Genomic DNA, 15939 nt, shown 5'->3' on the forward strand with positions numbered 1-15939 from the left:
CGAAAAACAAGCTCTCAAAAGAGTTTTTAAATAACTGAGCAATAGTTACAAACAATTATAGGTCTAATGGATGTGGTGTAAGTATTTCAAATTGAACAACGATTATATTCACCAGACTTTTCAGTTATACTCCCAATTTCATCTTTTAAAAAACAATATTAACGTGGTCAACACAAGGTTGTGATGATTGATATCAATAACAAATAAAAAAACAAGCAGGCTTTGCTAACGTAAAGAAGTCTAGTCCCGATTTCCGAGCTGGTCCCATTGGAACCAAGTCAAGATCTGTTGGAGCTTCAAATTTCAAAGGGTTTTGATTTCAACGATTTAGAAGTGGTGATGTTGGTAGCAATGACAAATAATGGTCTGGAAGACTAAAAAAATCGAAGACAATGAACTATTGAACGAAAAACAAGCTCTCAAAAGAGCTTTTAAATAACTGAGCAATAGTTACAAACAATTATAGGTCTAATGGATGTGGTGTAAGTATTTCAAATTGAACAACGATTATATTCACTAGATTTTTCAGTTATACTCCCAATTTCATCTTTTAAAAAACAATATTAACGTGGTCAACACAAGGTTGTGATGATTGATATCAATAACGAATAAAAAACAAGCAGGCTTTGCTAACGTAAAGAAGTCTAGTCCCGATTTCCGAGCTGGTCCCATTGGAACCAAGTCAAGATCTGTTGGAGCTTCAAATTTCAAAGGGTTTTGATTTCAACGATTTAGAAGTGGTCATGTTGGTAGCAATGACAAATAATGGTCTGGAAGACTAAAAAAATCGAAGACAATGAATTATTGAACGAAAAACAAGCTCTCAAAAGAGCTTTTAAATAACTGAGCAATAGTTAGAAACAATTATTGGTCTAATGGATGTGGTGTAAGTATTTTAAGTTGAACAAAGATTATACTCACCAGACTTTTCAGTTATAGTCCCAATTTCATCTTTTAAAAAACAATATTAACGTGGTCAACACAAGGTTGTGATGATTGATATCAATAACGAATAAAAAACAAGCAAGGCTTTGCTAACGTAAAGAAGTCTAGTCCCGATTTCCGAGCTGGTCCCATTGGAACCAAGTCAAGATCTGTTCCAGCTTCAAATTTCAAAGGGTTTTGATTTCAACGATTTAGAAGTGGTGATGTTGGTAGCAATGACAAATAATGGTCTGGAGGACTAAAAAAATCGAAAACGATGAATTACTGAACGAAAAACAAGCTCTCAAAAGAGCTTTTAAGTAACTGAGCAATAGTTACAAACAATTATTGGTCTAATGGATGTGGTGTAAGTATTTCAAGTTGAACAACGATTATATTCACCAGACTTTTCAGTTATAGTGCCAATTTCATCTTTTAAAAAACAATATTAACGTGGGCAACACAAGGTTGTGATGATTGATATCAATAACGAATAAAAAAACAAGCAGCCTTTGCTAACGTATAGAAGTCTAGTCCCGATTTCCACTACATTTAAACCGATTTCAAAAAAGGAGGAAGTTCTATGTCCGTTTGAATATTTTTTTAAATGTATGTTCGCCGATTCCTCCGTTCATTATGGGCCGATTTTCAAAATATGAAATTAAAAAAAAAATTACGAAGACCATGAATTATTGAACGAAAAACAAGCTCTCAAAAGAGCTTTTAAATAACTGAGCAATTGTTACAAGCAATTATTGGTCTAATGGATGTGATGTAAGCCATGTTTTACAAGTATGAGAACTAGTTTTATCATGATAACTGGGCCATCAGCAGACGTTTCAAGTACTGCAGATACAGGGAGTGGTCCCAAATATCATGAGAAATTCCAGCCAAAATAACATGTAAGACTAAATTTTCGTTCGAAAAGATATGCCACACCCGGTCAAAAGCTGTGAGACGTCCAGGAATATTGCAGGGCAGTATTTATTTTCTTCGAATGCATTTTCAACAACCGCAGTTATTCTGTGCACTTGCTCGACTGTCCAAACTGATAATCTGGAATTTCGATAAATGGCTTAACACGTTTTAACTGCAGTTTCCCAAATAATTTTCATATCGCAGGTAGCAGCGAAGCAGCCCTGTAAGATCTTACTTATTCTGTCGGTTTGTCAGGTCTTTTAAACATAATTGTTCGGACAACCTTAAAACATTTCAAAACATGCAGTCTCAAACAGGCATTGAATTTGTATTTCAACATGATCACGTGAACTAATGCTATTTAAGTGCAGTACCCTAAAAGTTAAGTAGAAAAACAGGATACTCTATAACATTTTATTCAAAAAATTGACTTAATTATCCATGAAAACAATGAGTTTTGTTTGATTGACGACTATTGTTGCTCTTGGACTATTATGTATTCGTAATTATTTTTATGAAGCGCCCTTTCCTTTTACTTCTAGCCTGTTAATTGGGTTATATTTAGAATCCCATAGCTCGTAACATCCAGATTGTAACAAGAGTCGTGTATATACGCGGCGAGGGCAGTCCCGACACCTCGACTCATAAATCATCTCGACGAGAGCCCCAAGGCTTTTTTTATAAAGCCTCCTTACGCATGAAAGGCTACCTGTCCACCTACGCCTCGCGAAATACCAAAACATAAACATATCCCGCGAGAGGGGGGTCATAAATCAGGATTGGAGGCCGGTCGCGTATGTATAACTTCATTAAGCCCTGTTAAATTAATCACTGTTGCTTGTTGGTCCGTAACAAAGCGTCTGACAGCTTCTTTTTGTGTTGGCACGGAAAGGGGGGCGGTACCGCGTAAGTAACCGCGTTTTCTGCGTTCGCGTGTCATCGGAGGTATCGGTTTGATGGACGTGAAGAGATCGTAAGTGGTAAATAAGTAGTCGAGATGCTTTCGACAATCCCGCCATCAGGACGGACAATACGACGTGACTAGCTGGATGTTCTTCGTTTCCATTTTTAAATTAGAACTTTTTATGTATATCGTTATATAAGAAAGGTAACAAGCTTAACAATAGTTGAAATATTAGTGTTCTTGCGCTAATAACAATTTTGTAGCAAACCACGTGAATCCAATAAATAAGGAATCATTTAAACATATGCTACCCTATAGCGTGAATGCAAACCAAATTATTCCAACTAAAATCACTCGAACTAGTCAATTAATCCATCCATCCAGTCCATTCATATTTAAACTCATTCAAGTCGTTTTGACGCACGCTATTACAATAGTTTTTCTTAAGAAAATATGTAAGAATATTCAATTTTCTGTTTTCTAAAAAATTGTTTCCTCCAATATTAGAATATCAAATAATTACTGAACACATTAATTTCTAACGAACTGAATTCGTTAAATACTAATTATTAAAAATGACATATTAAATATAATAGTAACATTTTGTACATGAATGTCTTCCATATGAATGTATTCGAACATCGTTCATAACTGTAGGTTAGACAAATTTTATTTGATATAACGTTTGAGTTCTCAATGGCCAAAAGAACACTGACCACTCCAAAAGGACAGTTCCTCCTTTGAGTTAAACCATTTATCGAGCCATTTTTAAACTTGTTCGATATCGACCCAATCTAACATATGACGTTGTTGCTTTAGCAGAACTTAAATTGTGTAGTTCTGAAACTAGAATCGGTAGAACAAAATGACATCATGAAATTGTAACACTGCCTACTATAGGTGAGTGAAATCAGTTGAATAAAACAAAAACCGGAAAGTTATTCTGATACATTTGGTAAATCTATGCAAAATATTTATATACTACACATCACACACCTACAAATATAGTAATCCTAACACAAAAAATGATAGAGTCTAAATCTCGGCATATTAATATGTTAAATTAACATGTTACAAGTCGGAACAAATATTTTTCCTTAACCCAAGAACTATCATTAACAAATTAATTCATTTAAATTAATAATTTAAATGCGGAATAATGTAAGATCGAGGTTTTTACTTCGTAATGAAATACATCATGTATAAGGTGCCCATTTGTATGAATCGGTGTCAGTAAATTGAATTTACATAGAGTACTCATTCAAGAAAGATTCGCGGGAATTATTTTTACATTTCATGATGCCGCAGATCATTCTCCAGTTAGTTCAGTGTTGCGGTTAACAAGACTTCTAAAATATTAATCTAGAAGACTTTGAAATACAAGACTAGACGAGCTAACAAGAACATAAAATGGCAGTAACGAACTATAACATTAATATGTTATCAAAAAAGGAAGTTCCTTGCGAATCTAGTTGGATAACTTCACACAGATAGAGATCCAAAATGTCACCATTGATCTAAACATCGACAGTTATTCGAAATAATCATATTACCAAAGAAACCCGAAAGATATGTATTTGTACCCATAAAAACTTTGTTAACCTAGTATAAAGCGGTGCAAAAGTCCCGCTACCATTTTGATTGCGCGCCATCTTGATTATGTGACGTTTAACTCAGTTTCGTTTTAACCATTGTATTGTGTAGACGTCCGAATTTTATTATGGATAAATAAACGCTACAAAAACGAGTAGAAATAGTGACAATATTTATTGAAAATGATCGTTCCACTATTGCCAGTCAGCGGAAATTGCGTCAAAAATATCTTAATCATCTAGTGCCTCACAAAACCTCAGTTTATCGTCTACATACTAATTTTCGACAGTACGGTACGACACCAGACCGGCCTCGTTCTGGAAGACAATAGACGTCTCGTAACGCTGAAAATATAGCTCTGGTGCGCGATAGTGTTGCAGAGTCTCTAGAAACATCAATTCGGAATGTCCAAAAATTGCTACCGAGAGATCCTGATCAACGAGTTGAGTACAGAAATACAATCCTAAGGCTGTGTGGTGAAATTGAAGATTTTTCGTCTAAACTGATAATGAGCGATGAAACCCATTTTCTTCTCAGTGGCCACGTCAATAAACAGAACAGTCGGTTTTGGGGAACACAGAATCCTCAATTAAATCGTGAATCATTGCATCCACTAAAAATAAGTGTATGGTATGGTATTTATGCTGGAAACATCACTGGTCCCTATATTTTTGAAAATGATCAAGGTGTTGCAGTTACTGTTACTGCTGAACGGTACAAAGACATGATTCTAAATTTTCTTGTGCCTGAAATGGAAGAGCAAGGAATAGAGGACACATTCTTTCAACAAGATGGGACCACAGAACACACAGCTCGTTCAACAATTCAATTATTGAATGACGTTTTTCCACGAAGACTAATTTCGTGAAGTGGCGATTTAGCATGGCCAGCCAGATCTCCGGATTTAACGGCACTAAACTTTCTCTTATGGGGTTTTTTAAAATCAAAAGCGATTCAACATCTTAAAGACAATATCCGTCACAAAATTGAAGAAATTCAACCTCAGATGTAGCGGGATGTCATGAAAAATGCCTTAGAAAGAGCCGAAAGTTGCATAACGAATCGCGGTCACCATTTAGGCGAAATAGTTTTTCAATCATAACGGAAAAAAATGTAAAAACTAAAAATCTCTCGGCTAGGATGTTTATAGTTACACAAGAAGAAACTCTCAACAATGAAAGAACAAAACCAAGTGTGCCTCAATGTAGTGTTTTGAGTACCTACTGTATAAATGTAACATACCACAAATAGAAAATATTACCTACATTATGGCTACATTTGCTGCTGACACAGTGATACTTGCTATAGGAGACAATAGCGAAGAAGCAACTAGAAAACTGCAACGCGCAAGTAATAATATTAATAAGTGGACCCAGATATGGTGAATAAGAGTCCCGGTAATAATGCTAACTACCTTGTGATGAATCCTGATGCGATACTTCGTAAGAAGAACCACATCAAAAGGAAAAAAACGCAAGTTAAAGTACAAAGAAATGTATTGCTTATTTGAAAGAAAACGTATTGGAAACACCGAAGTGCTGGAACTCTTGGATGACACTGAACTACGACTCAGACTCAAGATAACCAAACCGTGTAATCTTGTGTAGCGACGCAGTGAAGTGTACTACATGATACTAAGTACTAAATGGTAAAAACACTGGGAAGTGATATTAACTCGATATTATTGGCTTAAGTCACGACCAAAGGAGGTCTTCCTAAATAAAGACCTAGTTTTAAATCACTCTAGACACAAATTGTTGGTACACTACGACTAGTAATAACATACCAATAGAAAAACTAAACCCAAGACTGAAATAAAAATATCTTGCCAAGGCACATTCATTACACATTAAATATTCAATAAATATATTTTCTATCTGTTTCAAAACTGATAATTTCAAACCCAACAACCATACCAAATTTTAGGTATGCTACTTAATTTTAAAGTATATTCAAGTACTTGAAGGAACACTTACCGTTGACGTGTAGAACGGCGCCTGATCAGCTCCGAGAGCCGGAAAATAGGCGGCGACGCTCTCCGGGTACGGCGCGCTGTACATGCTCAGCGCCGGCAGACCGGGAACTCCGGCACCTGGAAGACGAACGACAACACCGGCATCAGACGACATCGTCCCGACGACCAATAACTCGCGACGGCTTACCTGCCAGTCTCTGGTAGCCCAAGAGCTCGTATTGACAGGAGCACACCGTCTGGCCCGTGATGGGGTCGGTGAAAATCGGCCTACCCGTGTCGCAACAGCGTTGGGAGGGGGCCGGCGGTGTACCGGGGGTTGGTGCCGACGACGTCACGGCCATACCTGAGGGTGGTGGGGAGGTTTGCGAAGGTCCCGACGATACTGCGCTCTGAAACAAACGGGGAAAAAGTGGGCATCATCATCATTGAGTAGGTTCCCTGTAGCTTCGTGTTCGTTTAGTTTCGCCGGCTCGCGAGAACGAAAAATGGGGTTATAACAACGCCATAATCTTAAATGTCCTCGGCCAGTAAATCTGCCGTAAAATTGACCTATAAAATAGTTTATTGCAAGACGGGTGGCTTTTTAACGACAAGAGCGACTGTTATGACAGCAATTTTGGGTTGGTGTTCGCGAGAGGAAAAAATAAAATCTGTCACCGTCTACTAAACGAGTAAATGTGATATAGACTTGACATGAGTAGTGTTAAGACTTATATTAAACCCTCTGCATTTATCAACCTAGGTAATAATATTAATCAATAATTCTCACGGTATCTAATATTTACTAAAATGGAATTTCCTAACCCAGCAAGAAAATGAAATCAATAAGTCTGGACATCTACGTACTAAAGGTAAACGTTTAAGGATATCAATTTTATGGATTTAGGCTTTATGATCGTACTATGGCTATTGTAAATTGTAATCTTAAGAATAAAACGCCAAAAAGCTTTGTTAACAATAAAAAGATTTGATGAAATTAGAAAATCTTTTTCATTAATAAATTTTATACGATACTACAGGTTCTATAATCTGGGTTCTATATCTGGGAATGGCGAGAAAGTGTATTTTAATACTTCAAGCACAGTTTATTATCAATTTATTCTATTAATAAAATGTTTATAATGCTTCGGAATAAATATTGGCCTTATCATTAGTCATCAAAACTAATTCCTCTATTTTGTAAATAAACTTGATATCTTCTCGCTAATCCAATAGGGTGGGATTTCCTGATCCAGCAAATTTACAAAAAAGGTCAATATTTAACTGCTGAATCTTTATAGTGGCAAGAAGGTGAAATCTATTTAAATCTGGAAATCTAGAAAGTAAAGGTAAACCTTCAAGGGGGTTAGTTTTATGGTTTTAGGCTTTATGGTCCTATTAGAACTATTGTGATTTCGACAAGAATTATGAAAGTTTTACTACATATTCATGAATCAATATTTATAAGAAAGAAACCAAGAAAAAACAAAACTTAAAACCATATTGCTAACAATTGAAAGATTTCATGAAATAGAATTTTGTGTGGTACTAAACGTTCTGTAATTTAAATTTATAAAAAAAGTACCTCGGCTTGACAAGATAGCTTATTTTAATAAATGAAATAAAAAAAAACTATTTCCTCTATTTTGGGAATAGAAAATAATCACTATCAAGTGTCTGATCATCCCCAGTTGTTTTAATAAGTGTTATAAATTGGCGGACATGTTATTTCTTTGAATATTTAAACTTTGAGAAATGTAGAAATGTTTCTTAGAATAGAACACATCTTCACGCTGATTGACACTGGATAATTCTCTAACACTGTAGTCAAATATTAGTCGTCATAAATGACTTAAAGTTAGAAGAATTGTTATATTAAAATGAGGAAAAAAGTTCATAAACTGAAGCACCAAAAATACTGAAAAACTGAATAAACTGAAGCGATCTCTAATAGTCTAACAGCACTACTATAATAAGATAATGCCTTTTCGTCACATTCAAACCTCACATTAATGGTTCAAGTTCTTGTGTGGTAAATTTTGGCTCCAAACAAACTTCATCTGATTAGTAACCAAAAAAATATTGCTGAAACTCTTTTCTCTAATCTGAAAATAAGATAGAAGGTCTAGCAAAACTTGGAGAGAACAGCTTGCTGAAGTAGGATAACAAGTTTTGACGCATCAAAAACTTACTTACTTTCTCTTACTTACTTACTTATTTTCTCTTGTTAAAGTTCAGAAAAGAGATATGTAACAGAAAGATAAATGTAATAGAGATTGATGATTGGAAACAGTTAATTTATTCATTCTTTCACCATGGATCAGACTGAGAGACCTCTACATCCCCATTGTTGTAAGCTACTAAATGCAGCAACTTATCAATTATTAATAGATATGGTTTATCTGATCCATTGGAGAATGCTCATCTAATATATTGTTTTGAATGTTTTCATTGGAACGTTTAATATAAGAAAGGCTATAGGTTCTTAATTTTCGTTTTGACTTTCTTAATTTTACATAGTTCTCGACAAATTCTAATGCTTAGGAAGACTTTAAACTATATTATCAATAAATCAATCTCTGAATGAATAGGACGTATTGCCCATAATCAATCGTTGTACATAAAAGAAAATCTACGCCGTTAATATTGAAATAATTTCGTAATAACTCTACTAAAAATGCTCAATCTCGATGTTAACAAGACAGAAAAGAAAGGACAAACGACTACAGAGTTTTTTCTCCGGTTATAAATATATAAATTTATACACATAATAAACGTATAATAAAACGATTAACATTGATTAGACTGCGGATGGTGGAAAAAAGGGACTTTCGATTTTTCCAGCACGATATTTATGATCCATTCTATATGTTGACGGTTTATGAGTTCGATATGTGCGGAGATTTGTTAAAGAAGTCGCGGCGCACATGAATTATGTATCGGTCGTCCTGTTTGAATGTGTCCTGATATGTCGTGGCACCAGGCAAAGGTTTCGACTGAAGCGACGCGGCGAAAAAATACACTTCTTTTAATTGCTTAAGGAGTTTCAGAATTCTTTTCTAGATTACATTACATTAACCATTTACTAAATATCCAAAGGTCTGTAAAATTAAGGTTGATAGTGGTGAGAGTTATTGAATGCTAATGGATGATCCTCATCGGCTCGAGTGCTCGGGAAGGATTTCCAATAAGCATCACCAAACCTGGCAACAATTGGCAGTCGGGCTTAACTGTTCCGACCACTTTAATCTCCTATATTTGAGATCGTTCTTTACAATCTTGATCATGCTTTTTCGAAGGTGTTCGCTACTGCTGCGTCTTCCACCGAAATGTCTCTGAAATTGTTCTCAATTATATACTGATTATTACATCGATCGTGAAAAGAAGCATGTAGAATGTGACTAAACACTAAACACTAAGCATTTTAAAATCCTTAAGCTTACAGCTTTTTAGCTATACAGGAGGATTAGCATGATAAACGTTCGAAAGGATTTTAATCTTGATTGTAATATTTTCTCTCTTCCACGTGCATCAATAAAACACAGCCAATGCGCGTCATAAACGACGTTGAATATACTGCCATATGCAGCTTGTAAAATTGTAAAATTCATTTTATACTCGGAGCGGATTTATCCGTCTCATTTTACCGTGGTCCAAAAGGCAGATCCATCTGATCAGTCGCCACATGTAACTGCAATACGTTCCCCAAACTTCTATTCGTGCTGGTACTGGTCGACCCTGTTGTCAAATGTCTACCGAAAACTTCAAAGCAATAGTGATAATGATTAGAGGTCACAATCTGGCAAACCATATAAACCAAAATTAATGAATTAATACGGCGACGTGTTGAAGTCACAAATTTCAATGATGTAACCACTTTATAGAATTGATTTCGGCGTTTTGAAAATCATGTATTCGATACAAAATGAACCAAGAAATGACAGTGACCAAGCGAAAGGGTTGACAAACAAAGCCGTCATAGTATATCTCTATTGATTGTATTTGATGTATTTCGAGACTAGAGAAACTTAATCCGCCCGCCATATTTACCATACGTGTTCTCCTCTGACTAGTATGAGATCTGACCGAGGAATACTTTCATTTTTATGTAGGTACTCAAAAATGAGTACTGCTGAATGACCTTAACATACAGTCCGTTCATCTCAATCCGAACTCGCGTCATCTAAATCTATGACGCCAAAATGTCGTAATGTTGCCGGATCAACTATGAGTTTTAGTTCGTTTTGATTTTCACATATAACACAATTCTAATCTAAATAATACAATGAAACATAAATAATGTTGTACAGCAAAAACAGCATTGTATCTCTTGTTAATTAGAATAAAACAAGAAGGAAAATATCGTCTGATATTAAAACGAATTTACAAATTGCTATAGGCAACACGCCATACATCTTGATGCAGCGAGTTCACTGTTATTTTGCATAGACTTTCCGTGTATATAATATGGTCTCGAATGCACTGACATCATTTAAAATGAATTCGCGGTCGTTATCAATATTATCTTCCATAAAATAAATTCTGTAAATAACTTGTCGTACCATGGCAAACGTTGATTTTTGAATGAAAACAATAGAAAATACGTACTACAGTTTGACGGAGAATTAGGAATGTTGATGTGGAAGTGAACCAGCACAACGAACTCATACGAAACCGTCCGTCAGCAGTTCAGGCGTGGTCGGCCGCTCGTCCTCGTCGCCCCCTCACCCCCCTTTCACCTTAATCCTCATAGCGACGCCTATTTATCTGCCATTACGGCCCTTCCTGAGCCTTATTTTGTAGTTGTGCAAGATTCATTTTCGGTCCCCTTCGCCGTTCGATGAAACTCATCTGACTATAAAATCGAATTATTTATTTAGTGCAGTGTAGCGCACCGGGCCCCGACTGCCGCCTCTGATGGTGGTAGCGGCTGAGGTGCTGGTGGGGCGAAGGACCATTGCTGTTTTGTTGCTCTTTTGTTTCGAGTGTACTTTTTTTTCTGTTGTCGATCTTTTCGGGGGTCGTGGGGACCAATTGTTCGTGTGATATGGCGGTTATGAGAGAACGACAATGTACATTATTTACTCGCTGTGTTAATACCTTGTCTAATATAGCGGTCGCCATAACGACGAGCGACAAAAAAGTAAATAAGTTGCCCGAATACCTGATTATTTTCAACACAATGTAAACGTAATAATACCATCATAGTAGAGCATGAGAAAAACTACGTATTAATATTAATATCAACTGAATTTCTTTTTAAATATAAACCTTTAATTTTATATTAAAATAAATCGAAATATTCTAATACATACTTGTTTGGTGTTTTGCGCTTGGTGGAGCAAATATAGCCATTCATATAACAAAAATAATCAAACATTTTAATTACAATTAAGATATATTGTAATTTTTATAAAAAATTATTGAATAAAACCTAATTATATTAAAAGTTTATTTTAATTATCAGGTGAACTTAAAAAAAATTTCTTTATATATATTGAGGTAAATTCCAGGAGTCTCCATCATCATAAGCTTTTTTAAAATCAATGAAGATTAAGATATCCTAATGAGAAATAATAGGACGTATGTAGAACTAATTGACGATGTATAGCGTTAATTAGATTCATTAATAGCTGCTGAGAAATTATCTGCAATTTTAATTAAAAAAATATTGGACTGTATGTCTCAACATCGTTTACTCACTCTGACGTAAATAATGCGTCTTTATCACGACGATTTATATAGAATTAAGTATATATTTTATGGTTCATATAAAAATGCAATAGAGAACGACTGCACCACCTTCCAAAGCCGTTAAAATAACGAGTCGCCGCCGTCCAGAGATTGGAGGAGACCCGACCGTAAAAATCGAATCAATCCCGACATATTCGGCATCGTTCCCCCGCGTCGCCATTTTTTCCCTTCTTCCAACAGATAACGTCCCGACAGAGGCAGCAGCAAACCGACCCGAAAAGAAAATTATATCCAATTTTCTAGCCAATAAATATGAAATGCGTGCCTAGCACGGCCGTCTACCTCACGGATATATAACATATATATATGTAAGAACGTTACGGGAATCTGGCCCTTCGAGCCGTCCGCCCTAAGGGCGGCTTCCCATCTCGCCTCCTTTATTAAACGTTACGGCGGCAGATGGTTTGCGACCCCCTATATTTAGGGGTGTTAGTGACGGGGAGTTAAACCCATCAAAATAAATATTAAATCGACATAAATCTTCGAGCCAGCGTCCCGTGTCGATGCCTTTTACTTTACCGTTTCGATTTTTTTATTATCAGTGTTGTTATTATCCTTTATTTTAGATTGTTTGTCTTGTATGCATATTCTGAATATAGTTCATTCATCAACTGTGATCAAAAATAATATTTTATAATGAAACGAGTTATTATTACTCTATATTAGTTGTTAATTTGAAGCTTTCTTGTGAAAAATCGGTACAATGTAATTTGTCCATCGATAGCCGCTATTTTCTCATATCTTTCAGGCAATTTACGGTTTCGATCTCGAAGGAACGATGTATCCTTGAGGTTATCCATGAATCTCCCCATTTTATGCTGTTCGGACAGGTCATGAATCGAGTAGAAGGAGCGAGGTCTGGAGAATACGGCAGGTGGGATACACTTCTCATTTTAATGTTTCCGAGTACGTTTTCACCGGTTTTGTAGCCATTTTAGTACAGTTTAGGTTTTAGCAACTCTTAGTACACCAAGCTGAACCCACCAAGCAGAGAATTAGCTTGAAGCCATAGATATTCGACAGTGCCGTTGATGTTGATGCATGACTAGGTTGTTCCCGTGATCTTTTCCCTTAGAATTATCGTGATGAATCATCTGTTCGTCACCAAGTACATTTCTAGGCAGAAAACGTTTCCGATTTTGCCGTTGAAGCAATATTTCACTCATCTCTCGTTGTTTTTTAGCTTCTACTCATACGGTACAAAATATACAAACTTCTGGATCATTCCCATGTTCTTCAAAGCGATTGGATATGGTTTTCAGTGTTACCCCCAACAATTCTACAAATTCTTTTGGCGTTTTACATGGAGTAAGACATCATCGAGTAATGTCTTCAACTTTTATGCCCATTCGAAACACGACTTCGGTGTCAAAATCACCACTTTTAAAATAGCAAAACCAATATTCACATGTTGAAATCAATGGAGCATGGTTGTGATAAACTTCACCCAGCATTTGATAAATTGATTGGTAAAAAAGTTAAACTTCAATTGAAACGCGCTGAAAAATGTTTTTGTTCACGCTTCGACGAATCAGTGAGGAGTTGATGGAACAGGAATTTGGTTACAAATCTACCCGATGCTACTTAATGCAGTAACACCATGTGTTAATCCTTTAAAACTGACTTATAAACTGGCATAATATAGGTCAAAAGTCTCAAGTAATCACAAGGCACATTATGATGATGCAAAAACCAACTGAAATATTTTTAATTAACAGTTTGGCAATGCATTATCTAGTAATTCTGTGACTAGGTCCTGGTTTCACGGTATTAATTATCCATTTATATTGAACTTATTTAATATCTCTTAACGCCAACAGAGATCACTCGTCGAGATAATGTACCGACATCACTACGGGCTAATTCCACGCGGTGTTACATAACGAAAATGTGTGAAGTGAGAGCTACTTATATTAGTTTGTTAAAATCGAGATCAACGACACAGATCTTATACAGAGAGCCCCACGAGCAGATGTCAATTAAATATAGTCCTTGCGATTCGACATAACGAGCTCATATTACGACTGGTTTCCATAGTAGGCTGAAATAGGTGTTGGTACCATGGCAGCCATTTAGATAATGAAATCGGTGTGAAAGGCGGCGAGGAAAAAACGAACGGGTTACATATAAACGCCTGTTATCTACTGTAAATAGTGTCGGTTTGCCGGCGATTTAAACTGATTTTTATCCCGTATCCTATGAACAAATCAACAGATAATTGATTTTCTTCTTTTATTTACCTGAACTGTCAATAAGCATGCGGGATTTATCCAACCATATTGTAAAATAGCGATAAAATATCAGTTTTTTTCGTCGTAATCATTTAGTAATCTAAAAACAACCAATACAAAATGTACAGCATCATTTATCACCATCTTAAATTACAAATACTTGTTAATGTACAGATGATAAAGAACCAACTCCTGAACAATAGTAAATAACGTACAGCTTCAATTATCATTTTTAACTTCGCGTTAGACAAAAAGCAGAGTATGTCAGAATCAAAATCGAATCACTATACTGGCCAGTCGGAACTCAATTATAAATCCTATTACAAAAATGGAATTGCACTAAAATATCAAACCTAGTAGTAATCCAAGTTCATCGATTAAATATCAATATTTAACGCTACGTAACCAACGTAGAATGCACGACGACCTCGAAACTAAATGAATCTATGAAGTTATCAAACCACCAAGATATAAGGTTACTAAATTATAGCAACATGGAAGCAATACATTTACTGTACAACGTTCAGAAACGAATCAAAGCCATATTAACTTGTACAGTGTATAAGTCTTATTCTTAAGTTTAACTTAAGTATTCCGTTTTAATTTCAATTTGGATCATGCTGATGTATCTATCACGCATTCAATTTTGCCTTTGTATTGACGGAAGTAAAACAGAATAATAGTAAGATATAGTCAATCAATCAATCGAAACACTAATAGGACATGATGAGATCATATCATATATCATATTTTAAATTCGGCAGCTTCATAAAATTATAAATTCACTTATATAACAAAATGTTACATCACTACATAGTATAAAACAAAGTCGCCTTTTCTGTCCCTATATCCCTATGTGCGCTTAAATCTTTAAAACTACGCAACGGATTTTGATGCGGTTTTTTTCAATAGATAGAGTGATTCAAGAGGAAGGTTTATATGTATAATACATGCATAATATACTAAGGCAACATTGCTAATTTTAGAGGTTTCTAACGTGATGTCGTAAATTAACCTATTTTTTTAGGCTTATTTAGCAATTAGCAAAAACGCTGCCTAACCCTACGAGTTAGATCAAATTAATGTACTACAGTATTGTACACCATAAAAAGGTCTACAAAAAAGTCCGCGATGGTATATGTTTATCTTTTAGGGATAACCCACATTAACCATTTTTATTGTTTACTTTTTACGTGAGAAAATGGCTTATTTACGAAACTATTTTAAGCAATACGGCATTAATCCTTATCGAATTAAGTACCTTAAATACAGTGTGCAATTAATATAGATCAATATGGTTCCTTACAGCATGTAAATTAAACAAATATTTTCGGAGATATTACAAATTTAAAATTTGCGTTTAAAAATGTGTAATGTAATAAAAATTGTATGAATTTAGATATTCCAAAGATAGGAAATCTTCATAGTAAGTATAGGGGAAGAGGAATTGTTTTACTCCAAATTTAATGCGTGCAGGCCAAGGGCAGTAATGAATGAACCAAAAATACTGGATCGATTTTAATCATGTTTTCATTGAGTGACATAGGCATATATATTTTATGCCCGTGCAAAGTCGGAGCGGGCCGCTATGTTTTTATATACAACGTTCATATTTTTTCTGTAGTGTATTTAATTTAGTATCAGCATTGCACCCGTGCGAA

The 15939-nt window shown here is 35.4% G+C and overlaps 1 protein-coding gene across 1 annotated transcript in view; it reads right to left on the minus strand.

Moving 5' to 3' along the window:
- The window catches only part of mirr (iroquois-class homeodomain protein mirror), a 69754-nt gene that overhangs the window by 39994 nt on the left and 13821 nt on the right, over positions 1-15939 (minus strand). Inside the window, exons 2-3 of the mRNA XM_076416688.1 lie at positions 6502-6703; positions 6316-6431 (exon numbers count right to left, since the gene is read on the minus strand). Coding sequence (XP_076272803.1) covers positions 6316-6431; positions 6502-6703 — 318 coding nt within the window. The remainder of the gene's footprint in view (positions 1-6315; positions 6432-6501; positions 6704-15939) is intronic.

This window comes from Rhynchophorus ferrugineus, unplaced genomic scaffold, assembly GCF_030347505.1.
Source record: "Rhynchophorus ferrugineus isolate W39M unplaced genomic scaffold, kcgeb_rfMv2 rfM10, whole genome shotgun sequence".
Lineage (NCBI taxonomy): Eukaryota > Metazoa > Arthropoda > Insecta > Coleoptera > Curculionidae > Rhynchophorus > Rhynchophorus ferrugineus.